This window comes from Macaca mulatta, chromosome 2 (genome assembly GCF_049350105.2).
Source record: "Macaca mulatta isolate MMU2019108-1 chromosome 2, T2T-MMU8v2.0, whole genome shotgun sequence".
NCBI lineage: Eukaryota > Metazoa > Chordata > Mammalia > Primates > Cercopithecidae > Macaca > Macaca mulatta.
Genome location: NC_133407.1, coordinates 24,155,774 through 24,171,725, shown reverse-complemented (window position 1 = coordinate 24,171,725; position 15,952 = coordinate 24,155,774). Strand labels below are relative to the sequence as shown.

At 40.3% G+C, this 15,952-nt stretch overlaps 1 protein-coding gene across 48 annotated transcripts in view; it reads right to left on the bottom strand.

Moving 5' to 3' along the window:
- Positions 1 to 15,952, bottom strand: part of THRB (thyroid hormone receptor beta) — a 370,608-nt gene that overhangs the window by 188,582 nt on the left and 166,074 nt on the right. For 21 of the 48 annotated variants that reach the window (XM_077991377.1, XM_077991390.1, XM_077991375.1 and 18 more), the window contains one exon: positions 6,014 to 6,142. The exons of 25 other annotated variants lie outside the window; for them this stretch is intronic. Coding sequence is in view for 1 of the 23 variants with exons in the window: in XM_028843634.2 (XP_028699467.1) it covers positions 6,014 to 6,142; positions 6,385 to 6,418 (163 nt within the window). In the remaining 22 variants the exon portion in view is untranslated. Of the gene's footprint in view, positions 1 to 6,013; positions 6,143 to 6,384; positions 6,526 to 15,952 lie in introns of those variants that run through there. 2 more of the 48 variants (XM_077991394.1, XM_028843634.2) reach the window with 2 other exon arrangements.

Sequence of the window (15,952 nt, the reverse complement as noted above, 5' to 3'; positions counted from 1 at the left end):
TACCTGGCACAGAGTAAATACTGACCATACTTCCTCATAGGTGGGAATTTAATGAAGTATATTATCCTGGCAAATAATGTAATGAAGCTGGTGAAAGAGATAAGTTTTGAGATACAAAAGGATCCTTCCCAGAGGTCCTTGAAATCCAACCATGCTTCCTACTTATATGCCCACATTTGTGTGGCAGAATCATTACAGAAAACTGAGCTCTCCTGCTAATTTTGTGAACTGATCTCCTTCCATAGCCTTCAATAATTTTCACGTTCTTTTTTTCTTCATTGGTACATCTACCTAGATCAAAGAATCATAGGAAGCCAGTGTGGCTCAGCCATGGTGAGTGAGGGAGAAGAAGAGGGGGTGAGGTCTGTGAGTCTGGGCCACATCACACAGGGCCTGGTAGGCCATGTGGAGGAGCAAAGATTTTATTTTTAGTCTAATGGAAAACCTTTAAAGAGTTTAAATCACAGTGGTGACTTCATCACTCTGGCTTCTTTGTGGAAAATGGGTTGGAGGATGATCCAAAAGTCCAAAGAGAAAGACCAGTTAATAGACCATTGAAACATTTCAAAGGGAGGATGGTGGCTTGACCCAGGCGGACAGAAATGGAGATGGTGGGAGTGTGCAGACTCGGGATCTATTTTGGAGGCAGAATAGGTAGGAGTTGCTGAGAGTTTGGATTTGGGGGTGAGAGAAACAGGAAGCAAGTATGATTTCTAGGTTTCTGGATTAAATACCTGGGTGAATGGTGCTGCCATTTACTGAGATGGGAAGACAGCAACTCCTGATTTTCAAGGCTCAGCTCAGTCCTCACTTCCTCCATGAAACCTGTCATCAGCTCCAATCTCCAGCCTTCTCTCTTTCCTCTCAACCACGTGGGACATCATTGCCTGCACCACTCATCTTTTCAGGAGTATGTGCCGAACTCCTCAACCTGGCTCACATTCCTTGAAGGTGAGGGACCCCTTTCACATCCAGCAATGCCTTGAATGTAGTGCTCCATCAAATTTGCTGCTTGGGGAATTAAAGACAATTCCCATGCAGCAAACATCCTTGAAGCTGCTAAGAATATCCTGCCACCCACGGGACTAAATGTTCACATCCTCCAGTTCATATCTCAATTGAACATTTTAAAAAGCCCATTACCAAAAGCCATTGAAAAATATGTTTCTCTCTAGTTCTTAAAGGCATTTAATGTCTATTATACGCTCTATTATTATTTAATATTATCCCTTTTCACTTGATATATAGTTACTTTTCTTTCCCATTATTAAGTATTACCTTAAAATGCAACCTCATTTCCTCTTGTATTAAATAGAAATTGAGGATAAGTTTCTCCTCACTGAAAACGCTTTGAAATATTTCAAGTACATTTCCTTTTCTACACTGTTCATTCACAGTTTGGTTCAAAAGCTTTAAAAAAAAAAAACTTGAAGATACCATAATATCACCTTTCAGTTCATTTTTAAAGTTTTTCAGAAATATAAATCTGATGCAAATTTGGAGTTAGACATTTATTGTAGCTTCCCACACAAAGCTAGAATGCTGTCTCTAATATTCTTCACAGTAAAAAGGGAACATAATCATGAAGAACTTATGCAGAGACAGGAATTAGGCTTTTTCTTGTTCTTCTTTTCAATTCACGACCTTTGAGAAGGACTTAGAAAAGTATATTTTTGTTCATAATCTACTCTAGTACTGAGATAGGCGTTTTATACACCTGCTGTCATTTAACTAGCCCCATCACCTAATGACAGATTTTTATCTCCATTTCACGGATATCTGGCAGGATTTAATGATTTGTTCGAGGACACACAGCTGGAAGAAGCACGTCTGCATCCAAATCCAGGTCTTGGTGCATCTAAAGCTCAAGGTATCCCTCTTTCCCAAAGGATAAAACTCTTTTCTTGAGGGAAATACAGGACAAGTGTCTTCCTTGCTCTGTGCTTCAGTCCTTCTCATGCTTAAAAATAGCTGCACTCACTCCTGCAGTCTTTCCTTGTCCAGATCACACACTCCCAATTCTTTCAGCCTTTCTTTATAACATGGAACACCCCAAACCCTCAGCCTCTACAGAGCCATTCTTTCCAACATATTCCAGTTGTCCTCTCAAGTGTGGTACTCGAGGAAACCAAATGTCTCTCAAAGCATGGTACTAGGAATGGATTACATTGTTTTTTAATTCATATATTCCTGCAGGGTCTTATTTCAGAATAGGAAGCTAATTTATTTTCCTTTTACAAGTCTCCTTAACATTTTTAAAGTTTAAAAAACACAACATTATAATCCACATCGCTGTATTACCTTCCTTCCTCTCCCTGCCCCCAATAGAAAAGCTTGAAATTTAGGAATTATATTTTCTTTGTCTTTTAACTCCAATTCAGGACACATGAGAATTACTGGACAAGTACGCTTATGTAATCCCACCCTTAGGAAGGATACATAAGAATTTTAAGAGAAGTTGACCATTGGAAGCCCATGCCCTGATGGACATGTCTTGACCCACACATTAATTGCAACACAGTCTCCTTCCGTGTTCATACAGAGAGCATCACCGGGGTGGTTTCACACTTACCCTGCTGTCCTCTGGGCTTTCAGGACCTGTGGACATCGCTACATCCTCAGCATGAGCTTCTTATTCTCTACTTCCAAGTCAGATAGAATGAAGGCATTCTAAACAAATAAACTGCCTGGGACCCAAAGCCACGTCCCACACTTACGCGGCTAAGCTATCCCAATTATATGTTCTTGAAATGCACCTTAGAGGCCCGTGGTGACTGACGCTTGGCTGGCGTCATGGCTGTGTGGATTTTGCCACATAACGCACCCAGACAAACAGCTCACTACTCCAGGCTGCCCTCTCTGGCTCAGGATTCTACACCGTGCCTCGCGGCCCGCTATAGGAGCCAGCATTGCAGCCGGAAGATGAGCAAAGCTTGTGGTAACCTAAACCCCTAGTGAAATGGGACTCCTATAGCACCGGGAGGCTGCCTGGACAGCTAACACCTGACATGCTACCTTATCCACATCTACAGACCCTGTTACGATTGGAACTTTACTCCCCTCTCAACTCCAATATACTTACACCAGCCTGATAATAATAATTGCAGGGAGAAGTAGTTCACTCCACTAATTATGCTGCTTATAACTGGCACAGAGAGCAGTGATAATTTGGCTTAAAGTAAGGTTTTATGATCCTCATATGTTTAAAGTGTCCTTGGGTTTGAAGCCATTATGATTCAGACTTGAAAATTGTGAGGATGAATTTCAAATATCTCTGCTGCTTCTGGGTTTTTCTTTCTTTCTTTTTTTTTTAGGAAAGCATTATTCTGAAAGTGCTCCATGTGGCAGCTCTTGTTTGCTCCTGAGGTGCCCAGCTATGAATTTAAAATGCTTTATTGCACTCTTCAGAGAACATGTTTCTGCTGGTGGGTAAGGCCTGCAAGCTGCCTGCATGCCAAGGCAATGCCCCCTAAATGAAGTCTTACATAAACCTGACAAAGTATCTTTAGACAGAAGTAATCTCAATGGGCTACTACAGAGTCATGAAAATAGCTGCCGGTCAACCACCAAAACAAAATTTGGCTGAGCACATACTTCTAAAAGCCTGAACCACAGGACAATTATACCAATAACATTTCATCATAATAATATATTTTTAAACATACTGGCATATTCTTTTTTGTTCTCTTTCCATCCTTTCCTTCCTTTTTTCTCCCTCTTTTCCCTTCTCCCTTGGTTCCTTCCTTCCTTTTTCCTTTCAGAAGACATTGTGCTCACACTCCCCCCCTTTCTTCTTCCTTCTCTCTCTCTTGCTCAGCATTATTCTCCTCCCCCACCACATGCTACAGTTCAGACTCTACATTTAATTGTCAACTCACCTGATGCTCCTAGATTCTAAATAACCTACACTGCAAATTAACATCCTCTCTTGAATTATGGCAATGTTATCCAAACCGGATCTCCCCAGAAGGTGGTTTATCAACTCTCTCTTCTACTTAATAACCCTCAATGACTTCCCACCAGGTACAAGCTAAAGTCCTACTCTTCAGCCGCACATACAAGACCCCCACACCCAGCCCCAAGTACCACCTTCCACCAGTCCTATTCCTAACTTCAGTCTCCACAGCACACCTTAAAGCACCTCCCACCCCTCGGCACACTTGACACCTCCCACACAAGCTCTGCCTTATCACGACTCAGAACTGCCCTGTCTGTTCACTCCTTTTCATGAAGGCTGAGCCTGTATTTCAGGCAGAAGCCCTTCCCTAACGTCCTCAGTCAAAGTTAGTGAATTTCCTCCTCAGGTTAACATTGCATTACAAACATTTATTACTATCTGTCTCCCCAAATAGGTTAAGAGTTTCTGGGGCAAAGGTGTCACTGACTCACCCACCAGGCAGTTGCTCAACAAAGGTTCGCTGAATGAACTTTGTTCCTTTGAGTTTATCCTGTATATTTTATTTTTATTTTTTATTTTATTTTTTTTTTTTTTTGAGACGGAGTCTTGCTCTGTCGCCCAGGCTGGAGTGCAGTGGCCGGATCTCAGCTCACTGCAAGCTCCGCCTCCCGGGTTTACGCCATTCTCCTGCCTCAGCCTCCCGAGTAGCTGGGACTACAGGCGCCCGCCACCTCGCCCGGCTAGTTTTTTGTATTTTTTAGTAGAGACGGGGTTTCACCCTGTTAGCCAGGATGGTCTCGATCTCCCGACCTCGTGATCCGCCCGTCTCGGCCTCCCAAAGTGCTGGGATTACAGGCTTGAGCCACCGCGCCCGGCCGATCCTGTATATTTTATAAGTAAAAGGAAGCAACATAGTATGGTGTCTACAAATATGAGCGTGTGAGTTCAAATTCCACCTGTGGCTTGAGCAGGTTATTTAATATCTTGGTGCCTCAGTTTCCCCATATGTGGAAACTTTCCAACTCTAGGGTGCTTGTGAGAAGTAAACAAGTTGCTACGTAGCTGGAATACTGCAAGGAAAATCAAAAGAGGTGCATGCTACCTGAGTGTTTGTTAAATATAATGGAGGTAATTATGATACCCCATGGCTGCCTCTGTTGTGCTCAGGGCAGAAGGTTCCCGACACCATCAGGACTGGTTTAATTTCAACAAGCTGATCTTTTATTAGAAATGTAAGTGTCTGCCTTACTCCTCCAATCAAAAGAGAGATGCTAACACCAAGAACATTACTCAATTCCATAAGAAGACTAAAAGTGGGCTTATGCCACACTCAGAGCCATTGCACTGGCTAGGGTGTTGGGTCTGGAAGGCATATAAAACACAACACAACACAACAAAACAAAAACCTAGTTAAGAAACTATAATTCAATTCTTAGACTATCATATATGGGAAAATTCACATTGGTTCTAAACTGCTAAATAGAAAATATGTCTGTATTCACAAAAAGAGATAGAAGTCTAACTTCAGCCAGGTACAGTGGCTCATGCCTGTAATCCTAGCATTTTGAGACGCCAAGGTGGGCAGACTGCTTAAACCCAGTAGTTCAAGAACAGCCTGGGAAACATGGCAAAATCTCCTCTCTACTAAAAATGCAAAAAGTTAGCCAGGTATGGTGGTGTGCGCCTGGAGTCCCAGCTACCTGGGAGACCGAGGGGGGAGGATCACCTGACCCTCAGGAAGTCAGGGATGCAGTGAGCTATGATGGTACTCTACCTTGTCTCAAAAAAGAATGAACGAATGAATGAACGAGAAGGAAGGAAGGAAGGAAGGAAGGAAGGGGCCTAACTTCAAACAATTTAGCTTCAAAAAGTGAGTAGAAGCCAAAATTCAGTGTTCAGAGATAGTCAAAAGGAAGTATTGATTCTTTTTGTTTGCAGGTAAACCAAAAGGGAGATTCTCTGGGTTGAAATTCTGCAAAATATATTTTCACTTAAGTACACCCTTCATAATGAGCCCTGTACGCATCCTGGTTATATCTTTTGCAAGTGCCTCCTGCGTGTGCCTTATGCTCCAGCTGTACCAACAACCTTCGAGAAACCTGTGCAGAAGCTCACCTTCACACCTTTGCTTGGTAGCTGCCTTGCCTGGGATGCCCCCCTTCTCGCTGTAACACTCACTCAGGTGACCACTTTTCCTGGGAAGACTTTTTCTTGCTCTCTTCAAGGACCTTTGCTCCAAGCCCCCTGAAAATACATGCACATTTTGCAAAGCATTTATCACACTGCATGACAACTGTATGTTCACTTTCCCACCCCCTCATTAGACAGTGAGTCTTTCAAAAGAGAGATGGACTGTGTCTATCTCCCTGTTGCTTTCTCAATGCCCAGCACAGTGCCTGGAACAAAGTATGTGCTCAATAAATGCTCACTGGATATTATTGGACAGGATTCCCTGTGTATGTAGAAGCAAATTCATTGCCAAATACCTATGGTAGCAATGTTGGGTCCTCCTCTGTGCATTGTTTACCAAGGCCATGCCATGGGGATACCACACTAGGGATGTGGCTGAGGAATTTTCACATCTGACTAAGCTGAGATGATTGTACAATTATACATCACTTCTCTCTGGAAAGAGAAATAGTTAGGATTCCTTAAAAGGGTTAGTAATCCCTTAAAAACCATTGCACGTACAGTAGCCTGAACCAATAATTTAAAAGCTTCTACATGACATTCAATGTTTATGACTCACTTATATTAGGTGAAAATGCAAAGGAGTATGCATCTTAAAGCTACAATGAGAGACTATTACATATCCACTATAATGACTAAAATTTAAAAAGACCAGCATTATCAAGTATTGTAGAAGATATGGAGCAACTGAACTCTCTTACACTGTTGGGGGCACTGTAAATTTCTATAACCACTTCGGAAAGCTGATTGAAAGTTTTTAATAAAATTAAACATATATCTACCCTATAGCCTAGCAAATCCTTCCCGAGATTTATATCCAAGAGAAATGCATATGTCCACCAAAAGACAGTCCCAAACTGGAAACAACCCAGTTTTCTGTAACACAAGAAAATGAATAAACATACTATGGTATATCCATGTACTCAATACTACTCTGCAATAAAAAAAAATACTGACATATGTAACAACAGGTATGAATCTTACAAATGTTATATTGAGCAAAAAAATGTCAAATACAAAGAATGTGTATTATGTAATATGTAAAAGAAGCTCAATAACAGATAAAAACATTTATCAATGGTGATGAAATTCAGAAAAGTGGTAACCCTGGTATGGGGCAGGCAGTGACAGAGAGGGGCACGGGCAACCTTCAGGGTTGCTGGAAATGTTTTGTATGTTCTTCTAAGTGGTAGTTACTTGGGTATACAACTACATAAAAAAGTGGAGCCTTATATGCTTTAGCACATGCATGTTATAGCATACTAAACAGTTTTCATAAACTCGATGGACAGATCCCCTAGACGAGCAGAAGGGACAAAACACCCCATCACTCATATAAAATTCAGAGAATGGGTCATATACCCCCTTGTTTGTTCAGGGAAAAAGATCATCACTGAGAAAAAGCTGACACGTGTTCCAATGGAGCTGGCATGGTTGTGGAGCACAGCATTATGGCAAACTCAGTGTATTCAAACAACTGAGGGCAAGGACATCCACTGCTCTGGATGTCACACCTGTAGCATAACTCCCTTTTGGGGATGAGTGGACATCTCAGCTGTACTCTCTATTATGGGAGTCTAGCAACAGAGGCCCTTCTCAGTCATATACTTTCAGTCAAGTCATTGCTTTGGGTGCCACTTTTTTGAAAGTCATTTTGTAAAAGAATAATGCTAAAACCCTCCGAAGAGTGTAAGTATACTAAAACCAGAAGCGAGAAAATAAAAAAAAGAAAAAAAATTTGCAGAAATGTGAGGTGACTAAAAGATGATCAGAAATCTCAAATACTTGAAGTCTGCTGTGTCTGCCAGGCCTGTCCAATAGCAAGGAAAGAGATGCTCCAGAAAAATGTATTGTCTTCTCTTTACCAAACAGGGCTTTGGCTCCTAATGAGAGTTGAACCGGATTATCACATGAGGACCTGCAGACCTTCTTTTACTCTTTCAGTGTTTCTCAACAAGGACATTATGGCATTTGGGGCAGGACAAATGTTTGGGTGCAGGACTGTCCTTGTTCTGAATGTCCTAAAGGCCAGTAGCATCCCAGCCCTTCCATCACTGTGATACCAACAAAATGTATGAACATGTTTCTGAGTTGAGAACTAGCACTGATGTTTTTGGCAGAAGACTTAATTGGCATCCTGATGGCCTAATCCACCCTGAATTAGAATCTACAGTCTTCTGGTTGGTGTTTCTAGTATTAAATATCAAGAATAAATATCTAATGTTAAATATAATATTAATAACAAATTAGTCAACATTTGACAAAAAAAGAGGGAGGACTTTGCTCAAAGGTCCAAATTTCCAGTTCCTTAAGAAGTGACTCATTGAACTTACCCACCCAACCTTTGCTGGCATTTGCATTTGCAATCTTGGACTTGAAGCCTATGTGGCAGGAAGGTCAAACAGCCAGGCACTTATTTCCTTTCTCCTCTGTCCATTGGGTCTCACCAATTAGATTGTGAAAGGAGGAAGCCAGCAGAAAAGATGATAGAAGGAGCCATCTCTTTAAGGCCTAGAGCAGAGCTCATCTAAGCCACCACCCCAGTCTCTTTCTCTTACCAACCCTTTCCCCCAGGAGGACAGAGTTTCAGGTGTATCTTCTGGCAAACAGAGCCAGGGAAGAAAAATCAGCAGAAGAAAAGAAATAATTCTGAAGTTCATGAACCTTATCAAAGTGAATGACTTTGCCCAGTTTTACACCCCCAGTCTCCATCTCACTGTGCAGGCTTAAATAACACAACCAGTTGTGTTACTATAATGACCTAATAGAACATCTCTGAAGATTCCACTTCATTCCTGCATCCATTCAGAGGAGGCCCAAGAGCAGGGCCTCTTCATCTGGTTTGCAGATCCCTAGGCAGTGTATCCCGAAAAGTGATATGAAAGATAAGTTTAGGGGGTAGGTTTACGAATTTTTGAAAGAATAATACTAATTTTTTACAGTTATCTTTTGCTTTTAATAAATGACACATTTTTCATTTATATAAATAATATAGCTTCCTTTTAAAATAATTTATGTAAATCCAAAAGGTCAACTATAAAAAAATGTGAGACTGGGGATGAAATTATGGCAGTTTGGGATGATTTTACCTCAGAAGGGTCTAAGATGGGCTTCTAAGATTTCATAAATTCCTTGAAAATTTATGGGGGATTGTATGCTAATATAATTTTTTTTTCTGGGAGGAAGGTCCACAGCTTTCATAAGGTTCCCCTAAAGAACCTTGAGTCCAAAATGTTAGGAATGATTGTCCTAGAATCAATGCTGTGCTGTTCAACACTGTAGCCACTAGTCACTAGCCACGCATAGCTACTAGACACTTCATACTTGCCTAGTTCAAATGAGATGTGCTGTAAGTGTAAAATACACTCTAGATTATGAAGACTTAGCATGAAAAAGAGAATGCAGAATGTCTCATTAATAATTTTTCTACTGGTTACTTGTTGGAATACTATTTTATATATTGAGTTAGAAAATGTAGTATTAAAATAAATTTCACCTGTTTTTTTTAAAATGTGGTTATTAAAATAAATTTCATGTGTTTTTTTAAAATGTGGTTACTAGGAAATTTAAAATTACATATGTGAGTTAGATTTGTGGCTCACTTTATATATTTAGTGGACAGTACTGGGTTATAGTATAAGGCCAAGAAAAATAAGATAATCTCAGAAGTCCAGTACAAATTAGAATTATGAATATATTTTAAGGCAAATTTATAATGAAAGAAACTAGAGATAAATTTTGAGAAAACATGAACTTTTATAAAATGGATTTGGAGAGAAACAATTATACAGGTATACATTTCACTTTGTCCCCTTTGTCACTTAGCCAGGAAAATAAACCAGTAGTAGAAGCTTAAACTGTTCTATTCTTTCAAATTAAAACTATGGTTTCCAAAGATTCGAATGAAGGTAGAAAACAGTAATGGTTTTAAAGTTCCTGGGAAAAGTAAGTAAATGATTTAAGTATCTTTTTTTTTGTTGTTGTTTAATATAATCTATATCCACCAAATAACAAAGAGTTTATTGTATTTGCTTTGGGCCAGGACCACCACCCATCTCTGTTTTATGGCCCCTCACTAGGGTAATTAAAGTGTCTAAGTCTTTTAGAGGAACTCCTGAAACTCCTTTCTTTGCCTGGACGGCAGCTTTCATCTCTGGGTCTGTACATCTTGGGGCATTACGATCTCTCTTCAGCATTTCCTTTCTGAACTGAAAGCTGATTCCTTCAATGTATAGTTGCTCAGGTGCAAAGGAATACTATTGTGAATTGTTTTCTTTTCCATTGTTATTATCAAGGCAATGGCTCATCTAGATCCTTCTACTCAAAGTCATTTCTTATTATAGAAGCTTGTATTTTCTATGGCTGAGCAATATGTGGGAATAGTCTCACAATCACTTTATTGCATCTAATTGCACAGTCCTGCATCTAATCTTTCACAGAAAACCGCATACGCATCAACTTTTTACCTTCAACTTCTACTCCCTTTGAATTTTAATGGAGAAAACAGCTACTTTTCATTAACAACATATTAAATAAAAACATAAGTCACTTAGTAACGTGGCCGTAATTGTAGTCCACACATCCAAGATGTAAATGAACCAAGGCCAAGCTTAAATGAGAACACTAAAGGTCCATGTAATCTGCTGGTTGCTAAATGGGATATGCTCAAATCTTTGTTTCTTATTCCTGATTGCCAGAAAATTAAGTAGGTAAATGCTCTTACAATGAGCAGATTCAGTGCTGTATCTTTGCTGAAAAATATGTATTATACTATTTAGGATTAAATGAGAATTGTAAAATATGTATGATAGGATTTGGGATTAAATGGGAACATCAAAATGAAACCAATAAAATCGACAATTTCAGCAGGCTCCTAGGTAGTCAGGGCCTCTCTCTTCAGACTGTGTACTAAATTCCTGCTTCTTGCATTTGGCCCTCTGTCTTTTAGCATTTTACAGACAATAAGCAGCAGCAGCAGAAGAGAAAGAAGTCAAATACATAGTCTATCAGATGAAATTATTATTTGTTAATCACTCTCATGAAAGATTTGCTGGGGGAAAAAGGTTAAGCTTATTACTACACGGTGGTCCCTAGATTAAGTGAGATAGGTAGTTCATCACTGCTGCCTCAGACCCTGTTAACACTGATAACTAATGGCTGGCATGATGCCTGTCATATTAAATGCTTCCTCTCAAAGGAAGAAAAACAGCACTGAAAGAAAGTAATTGGTTCACTCTCTATTAATTGCAAATGGTTTTAAAAGAGCAAGGAGAGGCCGGTTGCAGTGGCTTATGCCTGTAGTCCAGGCACTTTGGGAGGCTGAGGCGGATGGATCACCTAAGGTCAGAAGTTCGAGATCAGCCTGGCCAACAGGGCAAAACCCCATCTCTATTAAAAATACAAAAATTAGCTGGGTGTGGTGGTGCCTGCCTATAATCTCAGCTACTCAGGAGACTGAGGCAGGAGAATCGCTTGAACCCAGGAGGCAGAGATTGCAGTGAATTGAGATGATGCCACTGCACTCCAGCCTGGGTGACAGAGTGAGAGACTCTGTCTAAAAAAAGCAAGGAGAACACTTGCTGTTGTCTTTGATGATCAGTCTAAATATAGCAATCCCTGTCTGTTTTTCCTCATTGATTAACAACAATTTCAAAGGTATGTTAGTGTGCCAAATGTTTGAGGTAGAAATAAAAAATTTTCTAACATGTAATAAATCATAATACGGAAACAGTCCAGAAATGATACCACCCATTGCCTTCAATAATGAAAACAATAATATGAGAACAAAACCTGCTAAGTGTTGAAAATGGGTTTCAGGACTGATAGCCTGCCCTCTCTGCCTCTCCCTTTCTCCTCTTTAATGAAAGTCAAATTCCTCTTATTCTTCTAGGTTTCATACAAATTCTAACGCCCTCAGTAAAGGATTCACAGATCCCTGCAATCCACCATCATCTTTTCCTCTTCTTAATATCTTCAATCCGTGATATCTGCCCCATTCATTTGCAGTTGCCAAAATACAAATAATAATGAATAACAAGAATGATTGTTCATCTTTTTGTGAATATGTATCCTGATCTCCCCCCACCTCCACCACCACAGTTAGTTACAATTTTCTTTTTATTTTTTGAGATGAAGTCTCACTCTGTGGCCCAGGCTGGAGTGCAATGGCGCTATCTCAGCTCACTGCAACCTCCGCCTCCCAGGTTCAAGTGATTCTCCTGCCTCAGTCTCCCAAGTAGCTGGGATTATAGGTGCCCACCACCAGGCCTGGCTAATTTTCATATTTTTAGTAGAGAAGGGGTTTCACCATGTTGGCCAGGCTGGTCTCAAACTTCTGACCTCAGGTGATACACCTGCCTCAGCCTCCCAAAATGCTGGGATTACAGGTGTGAGTCAACACTCCTGGCCAGTTACAACTTTCTTAAGGGAATTGGCTGTACTTTTCATACCTCCCACTGGCATAGCATGGTATTTTGCATAGAGAAAAGCTTAGTAAATATTTATTTGACAACGTGTTTTCCCAAAGGGAGCTAGTAAATACTTGTTCCCTCTGTTATTAAGTAAACTCCCAAACCAGAAATTGTTTGGCCTTGGTATGGTTTCTTCACTAGAAGCTGTCCAGTCTTTTTTTTCTTTTTTTTTTTTTGAGACAGAGTCTCGCTCTGCTGCCCAGGCTGGAGTGCAGTGGCGCAATCTCGGGCCACTTCAACCTCTACCTCCTGGGTTCAAGTGATTCTTCTGCCTCAGCCTCCTGCATAGCTGGGGCTACAGATGCATGCCACCATGCCCAGCTAATTTTTTAATTTTTAGCAGAGGCAGGGTTTCACCATATTGGCCAGGCTGGTCTCGAACTCCTGACCTCATGATCTGCCCGCCTCAGCCTCCCAAAGTGATGGGATTACAGGCGTGAGCCACTGCTCCCTGCCAAAGCTATCCATTGTTTAGAGTGGACTTCTCATATGGTTGCCATTGAGAGTGTTCATAAAATAATTCAACATAACATAGGAATGAACAACTACAAAAACTTGTGTTTAGAATAAAGTAGGTAATTAGACGATTTTGTGAAAGAGACGAACATTTTTTGATGAACTATTTTGTTCACCCAAGTAAATGCTCAGGGACCTCCTGGCCCTGCCACCCCCATTCTCCCACTTCTAATGGATATATTTAGGAATTAAGAAATTTGAATTTTGTTTCTAATTCAATCAAAGAGTTGTTGTAAGAGTATTGGAAAATCCTAATGGTAAGGGTTTAAATCATTCATCAGTAGACAATGGAATAAACCAGACATTTGAATCAGATCCTAAAGGATACATTTACATGGGTTAAAATTTGAAACCCTAGGACAAAAAATGACCACACAAAAGCAATTAATATTCACTTAACTGATAGATACTAAGCACCTACCATGTGCCAGGCACCATTCTAGGTACTTGGGATATAAATGTAAATAAAACAGACAAAGGCTCCTGTGTCCTTATTCTCAAGGAGCTTACATTTTAGTGGATAGAAAGTAACAACAAAATAAATAAACTATATTTTATGTGAAAAGGTGAAAGATGCTATGGGATCAGAACTGTCAAGAGCTGTTCTTGTTGGGGATCTGAAGTGACCGATAGAGTGGACTTCAATGAGAGGATAAAATTCAAATTAAGACTTGCAACAGGTGACGGAGTGAGCCCAACAGGCATATTGGTGGGACATCTGAGAGTGTTCCAGGCAGAGGGAACAGCTATCTACTGCTAGAGCAAAGATAAATGAGAAATTAGAACAACACATTTGCAATGCATGAGATGGACAAAGAGATAATATCCTTAATAAAGAAAAAAAGAGTTCTTAAAAATCATTTTAAAAAATCAATATCCTATAGAAAATGGGTGCATGACATCAACAAATAATCCTTTAATCAAGGACAACAAAAAGTGAAAAATGTCCAGCTTTACAAATAATCAGTAAAGCATACATTAAAGCAACCTCACTATTGGGGTTCCCAGTTTGTGAAGATTAAATAATGTTGGTGAGGCTGTAGGAAGGCAGACATTCTTCTGCAATGCTAATGGAAGCATAAAATGACACAACGTCTTATAACATAATTTTCCTATGTTTATCAATCGCCTTTATTTTAGAAACACTTCTTATGGAAATAATCAGAAGTTAAGACAAAATGTATATATAAGTATATTTACTGCAGCGATATGTATACTAATATTTAAAGACAAGTGATTAATACCTAGATATCATCCAAACTGAAGTCTGCAGCCCAGGAAATATCCGTGAACATCTAATGCCTCCACATGAATATTCCACAAATACCTCAAACTCCAAATGTCCAAACCCAAACTCACCTTCTCCAGTCCCTATTCCAGCCCTTAGATCTCTTTCTCTTGTCTTCCTAGTTCAGTGAATGTCACCTACTTACACTCACTGCTTAAGACACAAACTCAGGACTCGTCCTTGATAGCTTCTCTCTTGCTTCCCACATTCTGTCAATCCCCATTCTTTGTCAATTCTACTTCTGTAATATTTCTTGACTACATCCATGTTCTCCATTCACACTGGAACTGCCCTGGTGCAGCCCTCACCATTTTAAACTTAGGCTAATGAATAGCTGCTTACCTGGTCTGGTCCACTGTGGCCAATCTCACCTCCAACCTGACTGTCTTCCTTGCCCTATACGACTCTTTCTTCTTCTTTTTTTTTTTTTCAATTAATTACTTAAGTTAATTTTTATACTTTAAGTTCTAGGGCACATGTGCACAACGTGCAGGTTTGTTACATATGTATACATGTGCCATGTTGGTGTGCTGCACCCATTAACTCGTCATTTACATCAGGTATATCTCCTAATGCAATCCCTCCCCTAGCCCCCCACCCCACGACAGGCCCTGGTGTGTGATATGACTCTTTCTAAAATATAAAACTGGATCAAACCATTACTTTGTTTAAAATTTTAAAATGGTTCCCTACTGCTATCAGATTAATATCCAAACACCTTAGACTTTCATGATCTGACTCCTGATGGTCAACTCTCTTGTCCTGCCGGCATGAATCTTTCTTCTTTTTTTTTTTTCTTTTTGAGACAGGGTCTCCCTCTGTCACCCAGGCTGGAGTGCAGTGGCAGGATCATGGCTCACTGCAGCCTACAACTCCTGGGCTCAAGGTATCCTTCCACCTCAGCCTCCCATGTAGCTGGGACTACAGGCATGCACCACCATGCCCCCCTAATTTTTTGATTTTGTAGAGATGGGGTCTTGCTATGTTGCCTAGGGTGGTCTCAAACTCCTGGCCTCAAGAGAGCCTCCCACCTTGGCCTCCCAAAGTTATGAGATTACAAGCATAAGCCACTGCACCTGGTCCAGTCTGAGATCTTAAACTCCATCTACTACCATCTTTTTACAAATTACATTTCATGTCTTTGCATATTCTACTTCCCCTGCCTGTCCTCCTATATCTTTACTGTTGGCCAGATAACTTCTCTTCACCTGTGTAGACTCAACTGAGGTATCCTATCTTCCAGGAAGCCTTGCCTGACTCCATGCCCCCAATTCATTTTTGGGTTTCACTGTTCTATTGATCTCTCAAAGAACATCACGCATATTTATATCATAGCATGTATTATACTGTTGTGCACACGTTGCTTTGTTTCTTTGGTAATTCTTTTGACTGCCACATCTAGCTAAGCTGTAGTACTCCAGTAGGCACAATTTACACAGTGTCCAACCTGCACAACCGTATTGAACAATCATGTATCCTTTCCACCATAGACAGATCATCTTTATACATCCATGCACAGTAAGTGGCCCAGTTCAAGTGCTAGAATAGAGACGTTTATATAACAGACATTTGTTTAATGAAGGAAAAAGT